We start from the raw sequence: 19,734 nt of genomic DNA on the forward strand, positions 1-19,734 counted from the left end.
AGGGGGAGAAGTGAATTGCTCATTCAGGGCACCAATGATGAGCCAAATAACCTCCTTCTGTGCCTTAACAAATTTTTGATACTATTGCCAGTATGTGGTCAGTGCCCAGGGCCTTTGCTAGATCCAGTGCCTTCAGCCATTTCTGGATCAAACGAGGAGTGAATCGAACTAGCTGAAGACTGGCATTTGTGATGCTGGAAGGAGGCCAAAATTAATCATCCGCTAGGCACATCTGTCTTTAGCCAGCTGCAAATGCCTTGTCTTTTGCACTGAAATGCTGATATCCCTCATCATTGAGGATGGGGATATTTGTGGAGCCTCCTTCTCCCGTAAGTTGTTTAATTAAGCACCATGATTCATGCCTGGATGTGGCAGGACTGCAGAGTTTAGATCTAATCCACTGATTGTGGGATTGCTTAGCTCTGTCTATTACTTGCTGCTCACACTGTTTGGTATGCAAGCAGTCCGGTGTTGTAGCTTCACCAGGTTGGGACCTCATTCTTAGTTATGCCTGGTGCTGCTCCTGGCATGCCCTCCTGTAGTCTTCAATTTACTTGCCTTTTCTCATTGAATTTGAATTTAGCCAAAAATTAACCTCCTACGCTCGTGTATGGAGTTTGCACTTTCTCCCTTTGTCTGTGGGTTTCTTCCGGGTGCTCCAGTTTCCTTCCACAGTCCAAAGATGCGCAGGTTAGGTGGATTGGCCAATGCTAAATTGCCCTTTAGTGTCCAAAAAGTTGGGTGGGGCGCTCCTTCAAAGTGCCGGTGCAGACTTGATGGGACGAATGGCCTCCTTTTGCACTGTAGGGATTATATGGTTCTATGTGTTTACCTTTTTGAATATTGTGAATATCTTTGAGTGGGTTTTTGCCACAATAAAAACTAATCCCTTATATATTTAAACTCAAAAAAGCCTGTCAGATTGAGTTCTTTGCAATCAGCACATAAACAATAAAGTATATACATTGAATTGGCACATTCATCCGTATAAATCCTTTAAAAACCTTGTTACAGTCAACTGAGGAGTGTGGGGGGGGGGGGTGTCCTTGCACCCTCTCTCATCCAGTTGTGCATTATTTAGCCTTTCTGAACGTACTGGTGGACTGGGCATACGTATCCACATCATATCCTGGCTCACCATTCATCTGTCAGTAATTCTGAGGTGTAAACATAACATATGGCCACATATTACACCCCTCCTTCAGGACGTCAGGTAAACTTATCACAGTGCCACAAAGCCCAGTACTCACTAGAGCTGAGAGAAACAAAGGAATGAATTCTCACCACATAGGCATATGCAATGCACCACCAGAGACGTGGCAGAAGGCCAAAAGCCACATAAATACCTTCATCGTTAAACTAGGAGATCAATCTAAACACTAGAAACTAAAATACCTCTTCCCTTCTAGACCAAAAGCTTCAGACAGATGCACAGCCATGCCAGAGCTCAGCAACAAGCTTCCTGCTGAACTAGCAGGGTTCACAGATAAATATTCACCATAGCTCTTACCAGAGAATTAAAAAGCACTTGTCGACGTTTTTATGTTTCCAACTACATACTGCATGTGCTCAGCTGGTGAATTGGTAAGGCAGAAGGATGATAGTACACACCTCAACACATATGTAATGGCTTTGCATTAAAGAGACACTTCTGAAGCCGCTTATAATTGTTGGGCCCCAAACCAGTTTGAGTTCTAATCCCTCACACTATTTGCCAAACTTCAGATTGATAATTTATCTTTGTTTGGTTCTAGGTCGTGTGTCAGACGAGCATCTGGACTTACACAATTATAGGGCGGGATTCTCCTGAATCCCCCGATGGTCCGACGGCGGCGTAAACAAATGGAGTGAACCACTCCAGGGTCGGGCCAACCGGAAGTTGCGGAATCCTCCGCACTTCCAGGGGCTAGGCCAACGGCAGAGGGGTTGGCGCTGCGCCAACTGGCGGCGAAGGGCTGGCGCGAGTTAGCGCATGCGCAGAACCGCCGCCGTGGTTCCGCGCATGCGCAGACCGGCCAGTGTATTCTTGCACATGCGCAGGGGGGTGTCTTCTCCGCGCCGGCCATGGCGGAGCCCTACAGAGGCCAGTGCAGAAGGAAGGAGTGTCCCCACGGCACAGGCCCGCCCGTAGATCGGTGGGCCCTGATCGCGGGCCAGGCCACCGTGGGGCCCCCACCCCCCGGGGACCGCAGCAGCTGGTCTACCAGCCAGGTCCCGCCGTGTGGGACCATGTCCATTTCACGCCGGCAGGATTGGCCAGAAACCGACGGCCGCTCTGCCCATCGGGGCCTGGAGAATTGCCGGGGGAACGCTGCCAACGGCTCCCCGCCCCTGCCTGAAAACCGGCGCCAGAGAATACGGCAACCGGCGTCGGAGCGACGGGGCGGGATTCAGGCCCCCCCCCCCCCCGGGGATTATCTGACCCGGTGGGGGTCGGAGAATCCCGCCCACCCTGTCAGAATATTCCCTTCAATCCACAAGGCGACAATAATGAATTCCTGTGGCTCAGGGTTTCTGTTGTGTTCTGGGCCCCGGTCAACATTCGCTGTAATTCCCCATGTTGTGTGCAGCTCTTTTGTTTCACTGCGTTGGCTTGTCAAGATCGTTAAGCAGACACACATTTGCGAATCCTAAAGAGATCACAGCGTGTGGCGGTTTGTTCCCAGTGTGACACATTCCCGACTGTTACCCAGCCGAACATTCACACAGCCTAGAAAATGTCAACCCTGGGTCTCCATATTATCTGGTGTAGATATCTGCTGTGCCCAGAATGGTACAATATGGTGGGAAAGTGTTTGTAGTGCTGAGCCAAGCCTCATCCAGAGGGCTAGCCACCTTTAAAAGCATCCATGACAGACAATTTTGGTGAACTTTAAAAACAACAATTTCCAATTAAGGGACAATTTAGTGTGTCCAATCCACCTACCCTGCACATCTTTGGGTTGTGGGTGAGACATGGTGAGACCCACGCAGACACGGGAAGAATGTGCAAACTCCACACGGATAGTGACCCGGGGCCAGGGTCGAACCAGGGTCGTCGGTGCCGTGAGGCAGCCGTGCTAACCACTGCACCACCGTATCACCCTGTGAACTTTAAAATTCAAGTTTGTTCTCAAAAATACCTCACATACAGTATTTTCTAGGTTAGGTGCTATACGGTGAAACAAAGATATCAGGGAGGTCAGTGTACCCCAGACCCCAAGTGCAAGCCAATCGTCAAGGACTTCCAGGGAGATCACCAGCATGCCAGCTGCAGAGCTTTGCCACCTGCAATAAGCATGCTTCCAGGCAAACCACCAGCCCGCAGATATGGTACAGCATCTGCTCATGGAGAAAACAGGTGCCTCAAGTAACATGGTCTCAATTGCACCTCCTTTCCCCTGAATATAGAGACACAGCTGCCCAATGCTACGATACCATCTCACAAAGTACAAGAGGTCAATGCTGGTTGTCGTGTACCCAACCTAAACCTCATCCTGCTTTTACCATGCTTTCTAATATAAAGCCTATATAGGATAAGAGTATGGCAAAGCTTTTTAAGTTGCAGCTTGAATATGTGCCATGTTGAAGTATGGAGGAGCTGCAACGCTATGTGAAAGTTGGCAATGGGCTAGTGGTGGCTGTGGGACAGGCTGAAAGCCAGCTCTTGGTGGTCGGCACATCAAGTGCATGGTCCCTTTGGATATTCCTACCTTACCAGGGAGGTTACGTTAGACTGCCATTTCTTACTTCTATTCAACCTGTCCACCATGTGAAGAGGTTTTCCTCGCCTGCTCTCCTCGTCCACTTTGTCAGACACAGAGGGATCAGCAGGAGTAAAGGACAAAACCACTTGCTTCAGATAGTTTTGTGCCCTGGCATCAGATTGTTTTATGACCCCCTCCCTGCAGCCTTTGGAATGCTTTTTTAAAAAAAAATACGTATCTCAGCCTTCCAGCAACTCTCAAGAGCTGGGTGCCTTCCATTACTCAATCCAGCTCACCAGGCATTTACCTGTGAGAATGCTGCAAGATATTTACATTGGTGGACTTTGCATCATTGGACAAAGCTAGCCCTTTGCCCCCAGTCCGTGTGCGGTATCCGGAAAGTGTCCGTAAAGATCTAAGCAGGACTTTGAAGGCGAAAATCAAGCTCACTTCATTTGAAATACGGCAGGACTCCAATACTAGTCTATGAAGATTCATTCATATGTCCACTTTAGGGAAGCTAAAACATTATACTCCACTGGCATGTCATTCATACTGAATACATTCACAAGGGATCCAGATAGCTCAGCACAATCCAGTTGTTTTTCCCCCTCACATTGTATCTTACTGAGGAGCAGATAGATAAACTGTAAAGCTACTCTATCTGTCAGTAGGTACACAAACTTGACTTGGATCAAATGCCTCACTGCGGAGAGGTTCCTTGCTTTGCCTCCTCCCTGTTTGAGATGAGAAACTTGACCAGCTGCCATCCAGCACCATGGTTCAACATGTTAACACTTCATTTTGCGAGGATATTCTCAGAGGGTGCAAGACCAGCCAATAGTTGATCTAGAAGTAGCAAAAGAATGGAGGAAGAGTTTCAGAAAACATCGGTTGAGCCTGGGCAGAAATTGATAGGAAGTAGGCTGTCTTTCTGATGGGGAGGATATGGGGTCAGAAGCACAGCAACAAGGATGCTAAATTACAAACAGTTCTACAGAGTCTACTCCACTATGAGCCAGTGCCCAGGGAGTGGAATGAAGTTGGTAACTAGGGAATAGAGCTTGTGGCAGGAACTGAAGACAACGGCCTGGATTATACTCTGCCATGATTGCTCTTGGGGGGTTTTATTCTGAAAAAATACCAAATGCCTCTCCAACATGACTCACTTGCGCTGGCTACCATTGTTATGATAGCGGATAACGAGATGAACAGGTGTCCTGCTGTGGAGATGCAGGACACTTTATTAGCAGGCCTACATCTGGCTCCCATAGTGCACCTGGAAGCCTGATTTCAATTTAATTGCTGCCGTGTGAGAATTCTGACCCCTGACCCCATATCCCAGTTGTAGAAGATGTGCTTAGCATTGACTAAGCTTGTTTCTGCAAGGACTCTCTCTTCCCCCCCCCCCCCCCCCCCAATATGAATAAAAGCATCAGAACACTGTGGAACAATGAAAGGTTCAGAGTTCACCTAAGTGAGGCAAAAGATACATGGAAAAGAACAAAGCAATGGACTCCTCGAAGCTCAGTACTGGCTCTAACCCGGTTCAACTTGTACACAAATGATCTTCCAAAAACTACCTCCTGAAACGTCATATATGCTGAGAACATTGGTTTCGTAACTTCGACAACTTGGGCCGGACACTAAACAAGGACTTGGTCAAAACGTGAACAATGCAGCAACACATGGTGACTCACGCCAAGTCCTGCAGAAACAGTATTCAGTTTAATCCATCTTTACAATGCAGAAGCCAATAAACAGCTTAACATCCAAATGAATGGCTACAAGTTAAAGCAGCACCCAACTCCAACATACCTCAGAGTGACCTTAGATAGGACACTGACCTTCCGGGAACATCTAAAAACACCACCCTCAAGTGTCAGCTCTTGCACTCTCATACACAGCAGCAGAATACTGTGCCCCTCTTTGGTCAAGATCATCAGACAAACAAAGAGTTGACACTCAACTGAATGCTACCATGCATAGCATAACTGGAATACTATGCTCAACACCAACTCATTGGCTCCGTGTCTTGGCAAATATCACTCCTCCACATAACTACCGACTTGCAACACCCATAAAATGATAGAAAAAGTTTGCAATGCCCCCACTTACCACTCCATGCTGATCTATTCAGCTCACCCAAGGTACGACTCCCATCAAGAAGACCAAGCTGGGAAAACTCTCCCAGACGTGACTGCAACACAAATTCCAGTCCAAAGATGTGCAGGTGAGGTGAGGGTTACAGGGCTAAGACGGGGGAGTGGGCCTATGTAGGGTGCTCTTTCAGAGGGTCAGTGCAGACCTGATGGGCCGAATGGCCTCCTTCTGCACTGTAGGGATTCTATGGATTCCACCTCGACAAGTGAATTGGAATCATTGGACATGACAAACAAACCTAGTCTCAAACTCAACCCAACAGCTGCCTGGTTTCAACCTTCCAAGGAAAGAGGGGTCCACACTTGACAGGTTCAGGACCAACCACGGCCCCTGCTTGGCCAACCTCCACAGATGGGGCATTAGTACCATCCCCCATGTGCCTGTGGGAGAGAGAAAACCATGCACCACATCATAGAAGGATGTCCAATCCACAGACTCAGCTGAGGCCTATCCATACTCAACACAGTAAGACTGGAAGGAATGGTTTGGCAAACTTTGCATTCGCTAAATAAATAAACCCCTGACCCCACAAGCCCAAATCTCAGGCTGCTCACTATCGACCACAGAGGACTATTCCCATGGGCTGTTTGTTTCCCCACTCAGCAGCTGCCAGCCTAATTTGGCTGCTTGCCGGGATGGAATTTTTAAAAATGAGCTTTTGCAGTTAAATTCAGCAGGACCTCTGGGTTGCCAGCTGGGTGGAAGCCAAGGAAAGATCCTTGGGAATCCCAGCAATAATGGTGCAGCAACAGAAAGAGAGCGGTGTCTGCAACCATTTGAATAAGAATGGAATTAGGTGACGATAAACTAACAAGCCCGGTTAATATCTTAATACCATTGAATGGGAATAATGGGCTGGTCCAAAAGGGGGAAGTAAATATTGGACAGAGAAAGTCTAATTGTGTTTCAATGTGACTGAAAACAGCAAAATCAGGAGCCATTCATGGAGGTGGCCCCAGTTATCCAGTCCATTTGGGTGGGATAGGCAGTCTGATTGTGACATTTGGAAGCAATAGGAAAAATTGCCGGTGTACATTTTTTGTGAGGCTAGTACAGATTGATGAATAAATCCAGCAGCATTTGGTCTAAAATTAATCAGGTCAAATGCACGCCAATAACATCCTTCTCCTAACATCTCAGGAACACTAATGGTCAAAGACATTTTCATAGGCCAAGACACCTCGAGAGGACAAGACATCAACCCCGGAGAAGTCCTAACTATTTAACAGTTGTGGGACAAACAGCCACAGACGATGACCTCCTACCCTTGTAAAAAATAAGTGCTTAACTAGTTGGGTGTATTAGATTGGGGATTCTGTCAGCTCGAGTTAAATTCTGCAGTAATACGCAGATCGGTGTCAAAGAGGAGATAGCAACAATGCATCAAAAGAAATTTATCTTGATCTACGTCAAGTTAAAAGTAATGAGCTAAAATGGCACAGGAGTTATCACATTCAAAGAGCATGAAATTGGATCATTTTTCTTCATTAGATTTTGTTACTTGCATTTAGTGTTCTTTAAAGTATCAATTTGAACTCTCTTCCCCTTTATTCATTTCTACTTTGTTTTAAGTATTTTATTTTAATTTTCAGTCCTGTCAACATCTGCGCTAAAAGAACACCCCAAACAATCACATTTCACAACTGCTCACCAGCGGCAGTCCTAGTCATATGACAGACCGAAACGGGCAGCCATGTTGAACTAGCATTGTGTGGAAAGCTGTGCATCACCTCACAGACTAGCCAATGTTGTAAAGGAAAAGAAACCATTAGAAACACCGTCCGTATAAATTGTATTGGAAATATAAACGTGAGTGATTAGTCACAGGAAAATTAGGGCTCTCTCAATTCTTAACTGGGATTTTAAACCATTGTATATTGGAATGGTCAGTCACAGATGCTGCTGCCCAAAGACACCTCTGTCCCAACACAAGTGTCCAGAAATATTCATGCATCTATTACCTGTGTGAAGATTCTTGACTAGGGACTCCCAGGTTCACAACCTGGCCCCCCAAGAATCCCTACAGCTGCAGTCTTCTCCCACCATTGCAGCCGCTAATAGACACAGGGAGTGATTGTCTGGTTGAGTTGCACCTGCCGCAAGTCGTGCTATGTCGGGAGAAGCCCAAAACAAAATTTGCACTGGGCGTCAATCAGTTTCCGATGCTCCCGGCCCGCTTCAGGTGACGTGATCTGGTTCATGCCCTCACTCAGGGTGAACCAGATTAGCATATTAAAAGTAGCTTTTAAATAGTCAAAATTGGCTTGGAGCCAAATTCTCCCGGCTCCTGCTATTCCCCTGCCGCCGGCATGAATCACTATGGATCTCCATAATCGGAAACCAGACGTGATGATCACACTGGGGGGCTTGGAGGCAATTGTAGCCCTGAGTGGTTGGGGACATAGCCAAGGCATTGACAAGGGCCAGGGCATTGCCAAGGGCCAGGGCCTGAAGAGGAAACCTATTGAGAGGGCCACGTTGTGTGGGGGGGGCGGTATTTGATGCCAGCGAAGATGGTGCGAGCACTAACTGTCACTTCAAGATCGGGGAGTCCTTTCAAAATGGTTCCCCAATCTCGGTGAAGCCGGGCTTGCTGGTGTGATTAAGCCCACTCTTCTCAATGCCGGTGCAAAACATGCCCCCCTCCAAAGAAATTTCTAAACATGGTGGATTGTGCCAACCACACAGAATTATTTGGAAGAATTGCACCCAGTCTTCCTCCGCCTGTCCTGCTTTTGTGTGGCCTTTCAATAGACAACACTTTGTCTGGCATCAACAGGTCCCCCCCTCTCCCGACCATGCTGCCATGGATGGCCTTACTAGAAGCATGGAGGTACCAATGGCATTGTTCAAAGGATTATGGGAATACACAAAGCTTTTCCACCAGGGTGATCTATGGAGAAATGGAAAGGTAGACACTGAAGGGAAATGCTCTACATGTATTGATGGGGCTATGTGTTGGCAAAGATGATGTGTTTTAGAACTAAGTTGAGTAACGCATAGATTTGACATTATATTGATGATAAACATGAGAGTACGGTCAATCAAGTGTAGAAAAATTGATGTTTGGAATGATTTAGAGTCTTGGGGCGCAATTTACTGACCAGGCCGGAATTGGAGCGGGATGCAGCCAGTAAATTCCGCGAGAGGCCTCTTCCAGGATTGCCGATGCTCGCGACACCCACGAGGTTGAACAATAGATTTGCATAGTGAAGTGTGCAATTAAGAGCTAACCAGAATCTATTGGCCTCACTGTGGAGACTCCATTATTTAGCACTGGTCTCCATAAACGGGAATCAGGTGGAATGGCACATGAGGGGCGGTGGACCCAGGTTATTGGAGACCCCCCCCCCCGAATAGTTGGCCTCTGGGAAGGGTGGCACCCTGGCACTGATGCTACCTTGGCACTGCCAGTGCTACCTGGGCTCCCTGGTAATACCACCCAGGTGCCACTGTGGCACTGCCAGAATGCCAGGCTGGCAGTGCCAAGGTGCCAAGCTGGCATTTTGTCCATGCTGGGAATTTGGCCTGGGGGTTGCCCTGCCCATATGTGGTGGGGTACAGGGAGGCACAAGGACCCCACAACAGGCAGGTTGAGGCATTGTAGGCCTGGGGGTCACATGGGGTGGGGGGGGGTTCAAGAGATCAGGGTGTCATTTAAGATTGGCCCCAGATCTCTTCTTGCAGAGCTTCTCAGTGCAGTAAATTATGCTAAGTGTGGCCTCGGGGAGCATTCCATAATAACAGAGTCCCGTTCAATAGTAGGGTCTTTCCTGGTGCTTGAAATTCGCCCAAAACAGGACTCTGCTGTTTTTTCATTAAATTGTACCCTGGTTCTGATGTAATATATGATTACTATAGAATATACAACCCCCCCCCCCTCTCATGTCCCTCACTGTCCCCAACAGAGAAAGATCGACTGGACATCCTCTGATCACTTGGTCCTTCTATTTTGTTTAGTAGGGATGTCAGAACAAATGGTTATTGGCTGAATGAGAGTTGACTAGGAGTTGACTGGCTCTTCACACTGGTTGGATCTTCTGGTCCTGCCGAGGACACACCCCTGCAGCGGGTTTCCCGGCAGCGTGCATGGGGTAGACTCAGTGGGAAATCCATTGATAGCACCTCCCACTGCTGAGAAACACGCTGCAGGGTGGCCAGAGAATCCCACCCATTCTCCATTTAAAACACAATAGACATCTGACCAGAGGTTATAAAACAGGACAGAATGCATTTAAGCATGAGATCATGAGGCCTAGAATTTTCACAAAATACCAAAGGACACAACCTGGATGTCCAGGATTATAGGAGGACCGCGGAACATAGAGATAAGACATAAGTCAGGGCATGGGGTACAGCAATAACATGCACCTCATGCAACCTACCCAATACTTTCAAAATATTCAGAAGATATGGACATCATTTTAAACCCAGTATTTATTGCTCAACCCCGGTTGCCTTTAACTGAATGGTTCAGACAACCCAGCATCACACCAGGTCCTACATAATTCTATTTTACTGTATACTCTACACAGTGATTTCCTTTATCTACTTTGTCATCGTTCTATTGTTACATTATAGTGTCTTATATATTATATACCACACTATATTAACAGACCCTGTGTATACAGTTTTTCTAGTATATGTCATGCAATACCACAACGTTACATCTTGTTTATACATACTAACTCTCTTACTAGTTACATGTACAGCACCAAATTATAATACAATGGTTCCTAAACAAGTCATGTAAAGTTGCATCTTCAGACCTTGCTCCCAGTAACCGACAGTCTGGTCCAAGTCCTCGCTGAACACAACCTGTAACCTGCTGTCAGAAGGCTGAAAGACCACCACTTGTGATGACCTTGCGCTCCTATTTAACCCTCCCCCCGTGCCCTTCCCATACAGAGAGGTGGTGCAGCCTCCAACTGAGACCTCTCCCACCAACAACGTTCAAATCGAGACAGGTGGAAGCGAGGATCAAACTTTCAGCTGCTTCATCGATGACCTCCCCTCCATCATAAGGTCAGAAGTGGGGATGTTGCGGCTGACTGCACAATGTTTAACACCACTCGCAACTCCTCAGGGAATGAAGCAGTCCATGTCCAAATGCAGCAAGACCTGGACAATATCCAGGCTTGGGCTGATAAGTGGCAAGTTACATTCACACCACACAAGTGCCAGACAATGACCATCTCCTACCAGAGGGGATCTAACCACTGCCCCTTGACAACTGAATACCCCACAATCAGCATACTAGGGTTACCATTGATCAGAAACTGAACTGGACTAGCCATATTAATACTGTGGCCATCAGGGCAGGTCGAAAGCTAGGAATCCTACGGCGAGTAACTCACCTCTTGCCCCCCCAAAGCCTGTCCACCATCTACAAGGCACAAGCGTGGGTTTCCTCCTGGTGCTCCGGTTTCCTCCCACAGTCCAAAGATGTGCAGTTTAGGTGAATTGGCCATGATAAATTGCCCTTAGTGTCCAAAATTGCCCTTAGTGTTGGGTGGGGTTACTGGGTTATGGGGATAGGGTGGAGGTGTTGACCTTGGGTAGGGTGCTCTTTCCAAGAGCCGGTGCAGACTTGATGGGCCGAATGGCCTCCTTCTGCACTGTAAACTCTATGTAAAGTCAGGAGTGTAATGCAATACTCTCCACTTGCCTGTATAAAGTACAGCTCCAACAACACTCAAGAAGCTGGACACCATCCAGGACAAAGCAGCCCACTTGATTGCTCCCCCTTCCACAAACATTCAAATCCCCCACCACCGATGAATAGTGGCAGCCGTGTGTACCATCTACAAGATGCACTGCAGTAACTCACCAAGGTTCCTGAGACAGCACCTTCCAAACCTACGACCACTACCATCTAGAAGGACAAGAGCAGCAAATTCCTGGGAACCCCACCACCTGGAGGTTCCCTTCCAAGTCACTCACCACCCTGACTTAGAAATATATCGCCGCTCCTTCATTGTCGCTGGGGCAACATCCTGGAACTCCCTCCCCAACAGTGGGTATAACTGCACCTCAAGGATTGCAGCAGTTCAAGAAGGCAACTCACCACCACCTTCTGAAGGGCAACTAGGGATGGGAATAAATGCCGGCCGAACCAGCTACACCCACATCCCATAAATATCTTTTTTTTTCAAATCCTCAATCACTGGATATGTGAGTCTAAAACCAAACAACATCACGATGTAATGAATACCAGGCAGAATTTGGTGAGGTGAGGAAGAGAGGAAATTATAGTCCACAACATTAGTGAGGTAGACTTGTATAGAAAATGAATTTAAAAAAAAAGAAGAGCCACCATTATTGACAAAACCCCAGAGCAGAGTGAGTGGACCCAGTCATGCTCCTCCAGTACTGGTAAAACAGATACACAAAAGGAACAAATCAGATTTAAAGAATTTTATGGTATGGAATGATATACATTATAGATAATGCCCCAAATTCTACACTCCCCCAAGTTTTGAAGAGTGAAATTACATAGTTGGGACTTCCTCCAGGATCCCGCCTGCCCAGTCCTGGTGCAATTATACATCAGGGTGGGCAAGGTCCTGAACAGGAAGCCTTCTTTTGCCCCAATTAAAGTGGCCACTCAAGGGCTTTTACTCACCCAAACCCATTTTGTAGGCTGCCGGGCGAATGGTAGATCGGGGGACAAAGCCAAATTTGCATTATCCCTATCTCCGATCTAACTCCCGACACCCCACTCCAGTCACGACCTCCCAGGCCTTCTCTACACCCCCAATCTGATTCGCCGGCAGCTCTCCAAGGCAGGTCCCCCTCCTGGTGATGAGCGGTAGTCCCACCTTCTGCCAATCAACTTTGTTAGAGCTGAATGGCATCGGGCCTATTGGATTCGGAGATGCTTTCCCCGACAACCCCTCGGATGGCTGGGGTCGAGCCCCTGCACCTGAAAATTCAGGCCAATATATTGTAACATTGCATGTACCTCATGTATGAAATGCTCAACTCCACATACATTTAATCTTTCCTATATTTTACCTTACTGTATAATTTCCCAACATATACCACACCTTATTGGTTTGTATTTAACTGCCACACTCCATCATTTCACTGTTTATTTAGAAAGCGCTCTGCTTTTACATTCAATGAACACATTCCCACACAAAAATTGATATGGAAAATTGGAGATTAATGAACAACTAACTGTGGCATCTAGAGCTGTGCCATAGAGTGAGGAAATGAGGGCATTGCAAGCGGAATGCCAAATGATCTCCCCACATCTGCTCATTGAAATGGGACCGAGGGGGGAGGGGAAGGGACAGAATCAATTCCAAGGTGGCCTTTTGCACCTGCTAGTGGCCAGTTCCAAAACAGCACTGATAAAGTCCTTGGAAGCTCATGATGCGCGAGACTTGGAGGTTGAAAAAGAAAATAAACATAAAGATATCTAGGCACCTTCTTCAATCAGCTTGGAGAAGAGGGATCCATCACTTGTACACAAATTACTCATCATCGCAAAATACACAAAAAAAACCTAAATAATGGCGACAGGTAAAAATGGCCACAAGCATTTTATGAAATGAAATGAAATGAAAATCACTTATTGTCACAAGTAGGCTTCAAATGAAGTTACTGTGAAAAGCCACTAGTCGCCACATTCCGGCACCTGTTCGGGGAGGCTGGTACGGGAATTGAACCGTGCTGCTGGCCTGCCTTGGTCTGCTTTCAAAGCCAGCTCTTTAGCCCTGTCCTAAACCAGCCCCTTTTATTGTACAAGATCTTTCAAAAGTGAATAACCTGAAGAAGCACTTACTTAATAATCCAGCATTGGGAAATCTCCAGGAGTCGTTATAAGTTGTATACTGCGGATGGGAATATGGACTCCCAGAAAAATCACTCCCTAAAACAAGAAAGAGCACAAAGAGGGTGAAATAATGTAAATATTACAGAGTTAATTAGTCTAGGTTGTCCCACAGTTGAAGAAATATAGTGAAGTGGTTCAATATTACGAACCCAACGATCATTAATAACTGATCTGCATCTAGTCGCACATTACAATTAATGTGTTTCTTCACTTTCTGTGAAACTCAAACCTTCAATAATTCAACTACATCACATGTAACATGTGGGACTTGTTGGTACAAGGAATCCGCTGGAAAATACGTTGAGATTTATGAACACAATCAACTAGCTGGCTTCACTAATTAATAGGAGTTTATTGGCATTGTGTCTGGTAGATATTTTCCATACCAATTTTCTACGTCCCTCTGCCTCTTATCTGCTTTCTACAATCCTCACTGTTTTTCACATCACAGATACAATGTCAGATATCAAGAATTGAAGCCACACTATGATTATCACCACATATATTTTGTAAGTTCTGAACACTAAGCCAATGCAAATGGCCTAGTCCTATGGTTCAGAAAATTATTAATATTAATATGTTAGCAAAAACAATAACTAGCCATTTAAAACACGCTCCTTGGTTGGCTAAATGACTTAATTAAAATATTTGTTGCCTTCTCTCAGAATTTAACCAAGTCTGCTTCCTTTGTTCCCCAAACTTTCCCTTACACCTCAGTACTGACAGGAGTGCCTCCGCCTTCCCCATCCTTTAGCTGTGCGGATGAGGTGATGGCAATCTGTGTTGCTCTGCATATTAATCAGCAGGCAATGGGAGATTTAAACTCATCAGCTGCACTCCTGCTCAAATGATTTGAAGCAAGCCGACATTTCACGATGCGATTCCCTTCGTTCCCACCACCACCCCCCTCCTTCCTTGCTCTCAGGGGGATGCGCTAGGGCCTGACAGGCTCAGACTTCCAATTCTCTGCTTTTTATGCCTCAGTGGTCAGGGTGTCAGGCTCCTGCAGTATAGACCAGTGGAGAGCTGCAAGAGTCACTGAGCACCATCAGCTCAATGACAGAATCGCTCGCTTCATCCAGAAATATTCTGCATATCGAACAGGAGCCAGGCTGTGCTGGAGATGTGGCAGGAGCTGAGTAAAACTATACCAGATCAATGCACATCTAAACAGCTTGCCGGCCCCTTTATGGAAATGCCACTGTCCATCAGCGGTAATTCTTGACAGCTGAACTGTTCAATCATCAACCGTGATGAGGAGTCCCAGAGAGGAAAAAAAAACACCTTAATAAACATCAAACACAAGAATTTTAAGGGCCGCTAATTTTCTTTACATCCCAGTCCACTGCCTGCCTAACAACACAAAATGTTTAATGATTACTGATTAATTAGCCTCAAGTGGACCCTTTGTGTTTCAGCTGTAAAATCTTCCCAATGGGTATCAGAGGTGCTGCAGTTTGCAACTTAATAGCAATCTGTGTGGCTTCTTGGGAAAAGCTTTGGCATAATCACACTGAACGAACATGACAAATAATAAACAAAGATCCCAATTAACAGTGAAATGAAGGATTGAGTTTTTAAGGGGTCCAAAGGTCTTTAAGTTCCACAAATAAAGCCTCGGTGGGCTGTGCTCTCGGATGAAATGTCTGTGTGGCCAACAGCACCCCTGCAAACACCATTCATTCTCTGCAGACACGAAAGGAATCAAATTTAAGACTAGCCCTCGGACATCCACTTTAAATACTGTACATCCCCATCACTAAAGTAAAACACTTTACAACAACAATATTTGCATTTATATAGTGCCTTTAAGACAGCAAGATCTTCCTAGGTGTGGCATAGGAGCATTATCAAACAAAATTTGGATCTGAGCCATATAGAGCAGGCGAGTTACCAAAAACCTAGTCGAACAGATACATTTTAAGGAGCATCCGAAATGAGGGGAGAGAAGCTGATGTTTATTAGGGAGGAAATCCAGAGCTTGGGGACTTGGGGGCTAAAGGCACAGCCACCAAGAGTGGAGCGATTAAAATCAGGGATATTCAAGAGGCCAGAATTGGGGGCGTGGAGATAGATCGAAGGATCGGCTCACAGAGATAGGGAGGGATTTGAAAACAAAGATGGTATTTTAAAAAATTAATTTACAGATTGTGGGCATCTCTGGCCGAGGCCAGCATTTATTGCCCATCCCTAGTCAACCATATTGCTATGGGTCTGGAGTCACATGTAGGCCAGACCAGGTAAGGATGGCAGATTTCCTTCCCTAAACGGCATTAGTGAACCAGATGGGTTTTTAGGACAAAGGTTCCATGGTCATCATATAGATTTTCAGTTCCAGATTTTTTTGTAATTTATTTCAAATTCCACCGAAGGGCATTGCCTGGGTCTCTGGATTGCTAGTCCAACGATAATTCCACTACACCACCACCTCCCCATAAAATTGAGAGTTCCTTAAGCAATCACCAATTTAGCTTAGCGAGCGTGTGGTCGTGGATGAATTGAACTTGGTACATAGGACAGGGACAGCGGAGTTCTGGATGACCTCAAGTTAACAAAGGGCGAAAGATGGGGGACCAGCCAGGAATGCATTGGAAGAGTCAAGTCTTGGGGTAACAATGGCTTGGATAAGGGGTTCAACAAAAGATAAGCTGAGGCAGAGAACAGGCAGAGAATGCTATGGACGTGGAAATAGTCGGCCTTAGTGATGGCGTGGATTTGTGGTTAGTAGTTCCTCTCAGACTAACTATAACATGAAGATTACGAGCAATCTGATTCAGTCTTGGATTTAAATCTAACCTGTCCAGGTTCAGGTTGGACATTCAACTTACAACTGTTCAGTTTTATTCTCCACTGAAGTCAATGGCAAGTAGGTTAAAATCCGGGCGATTCGAATTTTAAAAAACACAACATTCGAAAAATCAGCACAAAAGGCAGAAAATATTGGACTCAGGATCTGCAAAGAAAAAAGACTGGCTAATGTTTCCTGTGTAACCCGCCATCAGAAAAACGTCTTGTTGGTTAACAATTGCACCTGAAGGGCCCGAACCTGCCTTTTCTCTTTGCAAATGCTGACTGACCAGCATTCACTGTTTTGATGTCAGTTGACATTAACTCAGCACAGGAACAATTTCGGATTTAGAATCCATAAATTACCATCACAGTTTTCAAGTTAGTGCATGTTTTTATTCAAAATGGGTTCTTGTTGCTTTCCACCTGATCAATCCTTGTGATCATCAGGCTGTTAGTCACATTTCTGCCATGTGCGAGGTAACATTGCAATTGGGATCTCCCTGGTTCAATGGAAGCACTGTCACCTCAGACACACAAGGTTTTGGGTTCTTTCTCAGATTGAGGTGTTAAACTGTGACCCCAGGTATAAAATACCCCATCTCACCATTTAGGATGAGCAGAAGGTCCTGAGGCAATATTTCATTTCCAATCAACACAAGCAAATATAAATTGGCCGAGTCATTCATCTCCAATTATGATCCCTTGCCGAATAGAAACTGGTTGTTGCATTTGCCTACATAACAATGGTGACTATATTTCAAAATGAATTTGTTGGCTGTGCAGTGTTTTGTGTTCCCTGAGGCCATGATAAGATACAACATAAATACATTTTATTTCTTTACTTCTCCCTTGCGATCATGCCATTAGCCTGGTGTCTTCCTACCCCTGCCCACATCAATATCCAAAGGCATGTCACCAAATAAACCTTATCCATACCCAGTGCCAGACAAGCCCCCTTGATCCACCACCCCTTGATCAACCCAAGCCTTCCTATCAAAGGAGGATGTTGGCTCTTATCAACCCTCATGCCTGGTACCACTGAAACACATGCATCTATATATACAAGTACCATGTGCTTTTCACATGGGGTCCTAATAAAGATTAACAAAGCTATGATATTTTGAGTGGCGAAACAATGAAGGATTGCTCCCACTGGTTGGCAAATCAGTAACAAGAGCACACAGACTGAGGATTAAGACTGGAAAAATTGCATTCTTTTCATACAAAGGATTATTAGAACATGGAATTTTTCACCACAAAGGGGTTAATGAAGCGATGACTGTAACATGATTTAGGATGGAACTGGATAAGTGAAAATGAAAAAATATGGAAGTCTACGATGCAAGGACAGGGATATGCAAATGAAGCAGAGACATGATGGTCTCGTGTGTTATAGTTTCCAAAGGACTCATTCCACAATCTCAAACTCCCAGCAGGAAGCAAAGCTCCGAGGAAACACAACTGGGGCGACAGTCTTATAACCCTGACTCCAACCCACACGTCCTTAGAACGTAATTCCCTACTGGGAGCGTGGAATTGCAGCTTCAGCACTGATTGTGCTGCACCATAACCTCAGACAGTATGAAACCTTCGCTGAATTAAAAAATAATAAAAACTTATATTTCCAGCATCAACCTGCAACAAGTTTGAGATGATGCCGATTTCTTTTACCTTCCTTTTAAATTGCCATTTTGGTGCTCATCAAGTTATGGGTTACTGAGTTATTTCCTTAATCCATGTCAGCTCCATGCGCTCACAAATCTGATATAGTTTCTTTAAATATCTGGAAAACTCCCTACACCTTCTTCTTGTCCCAACAACATGTTTCAGCTACTGTCCCAGAAGAGTATCTCTGCCCGACACTAGTGTGAGATTTTCCCATTTCCCCACCCAGCCATCCTGTTGCCTCTCTGAACGAGACTGCTAATTAGTAGCCGTTAACTGCTCTGGGGCCACGAGAAACTGCATTGACATTGTCCAACCCACAGCCACAGGGACTTTCATCTCATCTGTCTGGGCTGGATTTGAGCCTAGATGAAAGACCAGTGTCGATCCCACTGGATTGTAACTCCCATTCATCACGGTGTCGATACTTGAATTGTGGTTACATTTTCAGAAGTTTCCCGATTTCTCTCTGAAGTAAACAGCATCGCATTTAGTTGCAAGGCCCAGTGGGTTTATATAAGGGATCATCAGGATGGTTAGCACCGTGTCTGGAGAGAATTGAAAGACCCGTCATCTGACACATATTTTTGTCATAATTTTGGTAAGTTAAGATTATTAAAATCCTTACACCAGATCGACCAACAAAGCACACGGGGTAACAAGTGGAATATCCAGTTACCCAAGGGAGAGCGGGTGGGGCAACCTACAGGTGAATTTCAAAAGGTGGAGTAAGGTGGCAATCTTGCATCCTCCCACTCCACATTCTGAATATAATACTGTCATAGAGCACAGCATACATTTAAAATATTAGGATCATAGGTCCACAGGGTCAGAACATGTTTGAAATTAACATAAAGACTGTAGGCAATAGAATTAGTACAAGTGAGTCTGTATGAAGCAGATCAAATAGAGAGCAGAGCATCTCCACGATACCTACTAGGATTAAACTCTCAGGAGAAGAAAATAAAATAAACCTCAATTTAATTTAATTTAACTTAATTTCTTATTTTAACAGTTTTGCTTTTCCTATGAATTAATTAAAACCAGCTTGAATTTGTGCTTAAAAAATGGGAAACGGAATGAAAAAAAATTCTAATGTGCTCCAAACAGAATAGATTAAAAGCATGAATTAGCTCCGTAAAAAGTGGATATCTGTGTATACTCCATCCTTTATCATAATAACAGCGAAGCTATTTCAGTTTACAAGCGTTAGCAAGAATTAACAGCAACAGTTTATTTTAAGAAAAGAAAATGCAGCCTGCTCAAAGAAATTAAATAACACAAATGCATTTGGAGCCAGTGTTGGCACCATAATAGCAATTTCGCCTCTGAGTCAAGAGCTTGCAAATTCAGGCTACTGTCCATAAACCTGCGTCCATAATCTAGCCTGACAGTTCAGTGTAATACCGAGGGAGTGCTACACCTTTGGCCGTACCATTTTTGACTGAGACTTTTAACCAAGTGCATGTGCCATCTCAGGTAAAGGAATCCATGACACTATTTGAAGAAGAGCACAGAGGCTTTACTTGTGTCCTGGCCAATATTTATCTCTTTAAAGAAAAATTCATGAAAATGGATTATCTGGTC

General features: G+C 45.3%; 1 protein-coding gene across 2 annotated transcripts in view; it reads right to left on the bottom strand.

Annotated features, from left to right (window-relative positions):
- The window catches only part of pax5 (paired box 5), a 330,945-nt gene that overhangs the window by 14,882 nt on the left and 296,329 nt on the right, over nt 1-19,734 (bottom strand). For both annotated transcript variants that reach the window (XM_072516984.1, XM_072516983.1), the window contains exon 9: nt 13,642-13,728. In XM_072516984.1, the coding sequence (XP_072373085.1) occupies nt 13,642-13,728 (87 nt within the window). The remainder of the gene's footprint in view (nt 1-13,641; nt 13,729-19,734) is intronic.

This window comes from Scyliorhinus torazame, chromosome 9 (genome assembly GCF_047496885.1).
Source record: "Scyliorhinus torazame isolate Kashiwa2021f chromosome 9, sScyTor2.1, whole genome shotgun sequence".
NCBI classification, from domain to species: Eukaryota; Metazoa; Chordata; class Chondrichthyes; order Carcharhiniformes; family Scyliorhinidae; genus Scyliorhinus; species Scyliorhinus torazame.